At 33.5% G+C, this 7,896-nt stretch overlaps 1 protein-coding gene across 1 annotated transcript; it reads left to right on the top strand.

The window, feature by feature from the left end:
* Positions 1-4,282: 4,282 nt before the first annotated feature.
* Positions 4,283-5,221, top strand: LOC140595793 (olfactory receptor 4F6-like). The gene has a single exon (XM_072740788.1). The coding sequence runs from the start codon at positions 4,283-4,285 to the stop codon at positions 5,219-5,221; it is 939 nt and encodes a 312-aa protein (XP_072596889.1).
* The last annotated feature ends 2,675 nt before the right edge of the window (positions 5,222-7,896 follow it).

Genomic DNA, 7,896 nt, shown 5'->3' with positions numbered 1-7,896 from the left:
TATTTAACGTAATACCCTCTAGAGCCATCCGTGTTGTGGCAAATGGCAAGATCTCATTCTTTCCTAATGGCTGAATAGTATATATAATGGCTGTCTATCTATCTATCTATCTATCTATCTATCTATCTATCTATCATCTATCTACCATCATCTATCTATCTATCTATCTCTTCATCTTTATCCATTCATCTATTGATGGACACTTAGATTGCTTCCACATCTTGGCTATTGTCAGTAATACTGCAATAAACATTGGGGGACATGTAACTTTTTGAATTAATATTTTTATTTTCTTTGAGTGGTTATTCAATCATATGGTATTTCTATTTTAATCTTTTGAGGAAACTCCATCCTGTTTTCCACAGTGGCTATACCAATTTACACTCCCACCAACAATACACAGGGAAGGTTCTTTTTTCTCCACATCTTTGCCAACATTTGTTATTTCTTGTCTTTTTGATTCTAGCTATTTTGACAGGTGTGAAGTGATAATGTTATTGTGGTTTTGATTTTTATTTCCTTGATGATTAGTGAAATTGAGCATCTTTTTACGTGTCTTTTGGCCATTTTGAAAAATGTATATTTGTGTGCTCTGCCCATTTTTAAATTGAATTGTTTTTTATTTTTTATATTAACCTCTTATCAAATATATATTTACCAATATCTTCTCCCATTCATTGTCACCTTTTTGTTTTGCTGTTGGTTTCCTTCACTCTGCCAAAGTCTTTTATTTTGATGCAGTCCCAATAATTCATTTTTGCTCTTATTTCCTTGCCTGAGGAGGCATATTCATAAATACGTGGCTAAGGCCAAAGTCCAAGAGATTACTGCTTATGTTTTCTTCTAGGAGTTTTATAGTTTATAGTTTCAGGTCTCACATTTGGTCTTTAATCCATTTGAGTTTATTTCCATGTATGGTGTAAGAAAATGGTCCAATTTCATTCTTTTGCAGTAGCTGTCCAGTTTTCTCAATATCATTTATTTTAGAGAGTGTCTATTCCCCATTCTTGCCTCCTTTGTCATAGACTAATTGATCATATAAGTATGGGTCTATTTCTGAGCTATTTTTGTTCTACCAATCTATGTGTTTATTTTGTGCCAGTTCCATACTATTTTGTTTATATACCATAACTTTATAGTATATCTTGAAATCAAGGATTGTGGTACTTCCAACTCTGTCTTTTCTCAAGATTTTTTTGGCTATTTGGGGTTTTTTTGTGGTTCCATACAAGTCTTAGGTTTATTTATTCTAGTTCTGTGAAAAACGTTATTTTGATAGAAATGGTCTTAAATTTGTAGATTTCTTTGGATAGTATGGACATTTTAGTGGTATTAATTCTTCCAAACCATGAGCATGGTATATAATGGAAACATTTGTACATGTTGTCTTTAATGTATTTCATCAATATCTTACAGTTTTCCAAGTATACTTCTTTCATCTTCTTTGTTAAATTTATTCCTAAGTATTTTTTTTCTTTTTGATACAATTATAAATGATACTTTTTCTTAATTTCTCCTTTTGCTACTTCCTTATTCGTGTATAGAAATGTGACAGCTTTCTGTGAATACTTTTATCAGTTCTAGTAGACTTTTTTTTGAGTCTTTAGGATTTTCTATGTATATATCATGTTATCTGTGAATAGTGAAGCTTTCCTTCTTCTTTACCAGTTTGGATGCCTTTAATTTTTGTTGTTGTTGTCTGATTGCTGTGGCTAAGATTTATAATATTACATTGAATAAAGGTAGCATTTGTGGACATATTTGTCTTGTTCCTGATCTTAGAGGAGAAGTTCTGTTTTTCACTATTGAGTATGATGCTGCCTGTGAATTTGTCATATATGACCTCTATTATGTTGAGGTATATTCTATCTAAACCCATTTTGTTGAGAGTTTTTATCAGGAATAGATGCTGAATTTTGTCCAATGTTTTTTCTATATCTACTGAGATGATCATATAGTTTTAATCTATTTTGTTAATGTGATGTATCATGTTGATTTATGTGTGAATATTGAACCATCCTTGCTTCCCTGGCACAAATCCCACTTGATTATAGTGAATGATCCTTTTACTGAATTGTTGAATCCAGTTTGCTAAAATTTTATTGAGGATTTTTGCAAGTCTGTTAATAAGGGATATTGGCCTCTAGTCTTCTTTTTTCATAGTGGCTTTGGTTTTAATATCAGGGGAAGGCTGGCCTCATAGAATATATTTGGAAACTATTTCCTCTTCTGTTTTTTGAAATACTTTGAGAAGAATAGGTATTAAGTCTTTAACTGTTTGATATAATTTACTTGTAAATCCATCTGATCCTGACTATTGTTTTTTGGGAGTTTTCTTGATTATAAATACAATTTTATAATTAGTAATTAGCCTATTCAGTTTTTCTTCTTCCTGATTCCATTTTGGAAGGTAGTATGTTTCTAGGAATTTATCCATTTCTTCTACCTTTCCCAGTTTGTTGGCCTTTTTGTATCTATTTTGAATGTACTTCTGGAGAATTGTATCAATTCATGCTATTATTAACAGTGTATGAATATATCTGATTCTTCACAGACTCATCCATAATAAATCATCAATATTTTTAAAACTTAGACAATTTGTTAGAACAAAAATGGCACTCTGGCATGATCCCATTTACATTTGTCTGATTACTGTTTTACTTTTCATACGATTCTGATTAATAGGCATTTTGTTTTTAATGTCTTACTCATTTTAAAATTGGTATATGCATTTTTGAAATGCATTTGGAATAAATAATTTCATATTAAAAATGTCAATCATTTGGTATTTTTCACAGTGATTTTACTTTTACTTTATAGTGCTTATATCTCCATATAAAAATATTAATATGTATGTCTATATATACTATCTTCCTATATCTATGTATTACTACATATAATATGATCTTGCATTTATTTATTTATTTATTTATTTATTTATTTATTTATTTTTAAAAAGATTTTATTTATTTATTTATGAGAGACAGAGAGAGAGAGGCAGAGACACAGGCAGAGGGAGAAGCAGGCTCCATGCAGGGAGCCCGGGTCTCCAGGATCATGCTCTGGGCCGAATGCAGTGCTAAACTGCTGAGCCACCTAAGCTGCCCTGGTTTTGCTTTTAATGTCTTGGCTACTTTCAACTATTTCCTCTTCATTTGTTAGTGAAGGATGTTAAGAATGAAGTTTTCCATGGTGCCTAGGTGGCTCAGTCAGTTAATTGTCCAACTCTTGATTTCAGCTCAGATCATGGTGTTATGGTTGTGAGATTGAGCCCTGTTTTGGGCTCCATACTGGGCATAAACTTTGCTTAAGACTCTCTTTCTCCCTCTCTGTCTGATCCTCCCCCCTCCCTCTAAAAAAAAAAGAATGAATTTTCCATCTTAATGTCTAAGTATTTACATGTTTCTTTTGTTTTTTAACATTTAGATATTCATTAAAAATTTCCTTGAGTTCATGTTTAAAGGCAAAGACCTGCATTTTTTCCATGTTTCATTCATTGTGCCAACACTGTTGACTGAATAGTTCACTTTGTCCACACTGGTATGAAATGATTCTTCAGTAATCTGAGAGATCACTAAGTTTTCTTTAGGCTTTCCACTCAATTCTTTGCATTGCAGCTTTGGTGACTATTTGACAGCAGAAATATATCAAGCTACTCCTTAAAATCCTTAATAATTTTCTATTGCTCTTAGGATATAAGGCAAAGTTCAATTCATATATACAAATTTCCATCCTGTCTGGCCTATTACTACAGCCTGATTTCAGTTGTTCATCCTCTTGCCCTCCTAACCTTCCTGTCTCATGATATTTGCACACGGCATTTCCATAGTCTGGATTCTACTTTTTAGTAGTAACAACTCCTTGTTAAGTAGAATCTGAGCAATCACCAGTTGAATGAGTCACATTGTTCTTATGGTACACTGTCTTTTCCTTTCAATCTATTATCAGAGTTCTATCTGTATTTAAAACTATTTATTGTCTACAATCACTATTAACCTGTAAACCTCCTGAAGTCAAGATCAGTGTTTTACCTCAAAACTTGACATAGTATGACGCACATGGTAGATCCTCAATAGGATTGTTAGTTATAATATTTATGCATATTAGCTGAATAGATAAATTAACACGATTTTTATAAAGCACCTTATGACTGTTACTGGAGATTTCTTCTTAAAACCAGACTTAATGAAAGCTCAAATCTGTGTTTTTAAATAATAATTTTTGATAAACTCTTTCTTTGTTATTTTGGTTTTGGTCTTTTAGGTATCACCAGGCAAAGCCAATGTATGAAGCAAATTATTCTGAAGTGTCTCAGTTTGTATTCTTGGGACTTTCTACCTATAGACCAGTGCAGCATTTTCTCCTTGCCTTCTCTACAGTGTTTTATGTAACAATTGTTTTGGGAAACCTCCTTGTAGTCTTTACAGTGACCTTTGATCCTTACTTACATTCCCCTATGTACTTCCTTTTAGCCAATCTTTCATTCATTGACTTGTGTCTTTCCACCTTAACGGTTCCCAAGATGATATCTGACCTTCAGTCAGGGCACAGAACCATATCCTTTCAAGGATGTGTCATTCAGATATTTGCCCTTCATGTCCTGGGTGGATCTGAGATGGTGCTGCTCGTCTCCATGGCCTTGGATCGATATGTGGCCATATGTAAGCCCCTCCACTACCTGACTATCATGAGCCCGCAGATGTGCATTTTGCTTCTGTCTGGTGCTTGGGCTGTTGGCCTCATTCATTCAGTGACCCAGTTAGCTTTTGTTATCCATTTGCCTTTTTGCGGTCCTAATGAGATAGACAGCTTTTACTGTGACCTTCCTTGGTTCATCAAACTTGCCTGTGCAGACACCTACAGAATGGAGTTCATGGTGACTGCCAACAGTGGGTTAATTTCCATGGGCACCTTCTTCTCGTTGCTTATCTCCTATGTCTTCATTCTGGTCACTGTCTGGAAACGTTCCTCAGGTGGTTTGTCTAAGGCCTTTTCAACTCTGTCAGCGCACATCACTGTGGTGGTTTTGTTCTTTGTACCGTGCATCTTTGTTTACGTGTGGCCATTTCCCTCAGTGCCAGTGGATAAGTTTCTTGCCATTTTGGACTTTGTGATTACACCCATTCTGAATCCTATTATCTACACATTGAGGAACAAAGACATGAAGATGGCACTGAAGAGACTGAGTAGTCAGCTCCTGAGTTTGAGAATGATCTCCTAAATAACTCATGAGAAAACAAATGATGCCTTCTGAAAGCAAGGCATAAATGTTAAAGGAGTATATACCATCTTAAGACAATGAATTTTATTTCAGCAGTTCAAAAATCTTGGGTAGTCTATTCCATGTTAATGGACAATAGTGTGATTATCTATCTATCTATCTATCTATCTATCTATCTATCTATCTATCTATCATCTATCTATCTATCTATCATCATCTATGTATCATCTATCTATCTATCTATTGATCTATCTAAGACTATTTGCAGATTTTAAAATTCCCAATACTGAAAATACATGTTTTGTATGGCTAACATTTTGAATAGTCCATAGAATGTAAAAAGTTTTATGAATTTGTAGTCTCAGTGCTGTATTTGCAGAGCAATGGTGTAAAAATATATTTCTGTGTTACGAGGTTGGAGCATATGCTCATGTAAAGAGAATGATTTGTTCTTACGACTTATTTTTCATAAGTAAAGCAGGCTTGATTCAGGTGTGCTGTTGCTTTTTTCTTTCCATTATTACTAATACTAACATATACACTCTGTTACATAAATATGATTTTTGTTGTAGATTAAATATTATCTGATATTCACATATGCAGAAAACAAAGTAGACAAAATAGTTATAATTATTAGTAGTTAAGATCATATTTTCATCTGGTTTCTAAGAGGGAAAAGTTGTATCTTCTTCTTCTCAACTTTGCTTTTAACTATTACTTTTAAATGTGTGCTGACTTTAGAAAGACGTGAATTAAGCAACATTTATTTAAAAAGAATAGAACTAGGATGGGATTTAGGAAATGTTAAAGAGAAGGAATTCATATGTAGTATCACTCAACCATGGATACAATGCAGTACTGAACACCACTTCATGATCAAGCATTAACACTATGATTTTAGGCTTGCAGGTCTGACAATGCCTTTTGAAGCTTTGGTTTTTGAAATTTTATTCTTTTATTTAGATGGGCTTTCCTTCCTTATGTACTTCCTATTGTATTTCTCATTTATAATCTAGAAGTAGATTAAAATGTCTCCTCCTTTCATGTTCGAAAATAAAAATTATGATAATTTATCTTATAGCTTTCAGATAAACATTCCTTCTAAGGCTAAACATCTGAAGTCTTTCTAAGAAAAACTCCCATTTAGAAACTTTCTTGAGAGTTATGCATGTAAGTATGTAGACATCTTTTTATGAGACAACCTGAAATGTCAGTTTAATTTTTTTTAAGATTTTATTTATTTATTCACAAGAAACAGAGAGACAGAGAGGTACAGACACAGGCAGAGGGAGAAGCAGACTCCAAAGAGGGAGCCTGACGTGGGACTCGACCCCGGGGTCTCCAGTATCACACCCTGGGCCGAAGGCAACACTGAACGGCTGAGCCACCTGGGCTGCCTTTTTTTTTTTTTTTTTAAGATTTCATAATTTTTTGTTAAAATCCATTTCTCTTGAATCCTGGGCATAAGCTGATAATGATTCTAGCCCTGAAGCAGAGAAAACTATATGAAAATATTCTATGATAAATGAAATGTCATTAAATCTGCAACATATAATATATAAGAATATCTGAATCAGAAATTCAAAATCTCTGACTAGAAATGACTAACAATTGAACTTAAAAATTAAATTTAAAAATGACTAACAATTTGGAAATAAAAAGTAAGAGATAACTTATACTGAAAACAATATTTGAATAAGACAAAATCATTTCAGAAATGAGAAATAAACTACTAGATATCCAAACAACAGTAGAATGGCCAAAATTACCATGGAGGTTCCTAGAAACAAAGATGAAGAGGGCCAAAAAATAAAACCTAATTAAAGACAAAGGTAAAACATTTTCAGAGAGGAAGTTGTATAAAACCAGGCAAATGGTATTCAATATTTGTATAATTTTATTTATTTATTTTTAATTAATTTTTAAAAAGGTTTTTAATTCATTTATTCATGTGAGACACGGGGGGGTGGGTGGGCAGAGACATAGGCAGAGGGAGAAGCAGGCTTTACGCACGGAGCCTGAGGTGGGACTGGATCCCGGGTCTCCAGGACCACGCCCTGGACTGAAGGTGGCTAAACCGCGGAGCCACCAGGGCTACCCCAATAGTTGTATAATTTTAAGATGAGACAATGTAATAGAATTAACATTTCAAACCTTTATTAATGTGTTAGAAATAAAAGACTAGAATCTACATAATACAATAGCTTCTAGTAAAGTTGGGAAATTTATCCCAGATGGTTAATTCCAAGGCATATTTTAATAAGATTATTACATATTTAAAATATCCTGTCTTCTGAGCCTCCTATCAAAGTAACTGAAGTAGCCTAAATAGAAGAGAAAATCAAATTGGTATCTGATTTCTTGGTAGCAGTACACAAAGTAAGACAACAAAGGAGCTATATTTCCAAAAGACTCAAGGAAATAATACATGACATAAGAATTACTGTATAGCCAATCTATCTTTCAAATATATCAGGATTAAATAAAAATGATGTTGAGTATGCAAGCTTTTGTACAATGTTGTATATTTAGCAAAACAACAAAACAGGACAGATTTATTGACAGGCATTGAAAAACAATGTTCCATATGGGACAGGTCAAGTGGGAAATATAATAATTAAAAATAATAGGGAACCCTGGGTGGCGCAGCGGTTTGGCACCTGCCTTTGGCCCAG

Source organism: Vulpes vulpes, chromosome 15, assembly GCF_048418805.1.
Source record: "Vulpes vulpes isolate BD-2025 chromosome 15, VulVul3, whole genome shotgun sequence".
NCBI lineage: Eukaryota > Metazoa > Chordata > Mammalia > Carnivora > Canidae > Vulpes > Vulpes vulpes.
The sequence above is the reverse complement of the archived record's forward strand: the minus strand, read 5'-3'. Positions and strand labels throughout refer to the sequence as shown.

What these genes read in the sequence shown, in the direction of transcription:
- LOC140595793 (XM_072740788.1), top strand. Translation starts at nt 4,283, where the DNA reads ATGTATGAAGCAAATTATTCTGAAGTGTCTCAGTTTGTATTCTTGGGA.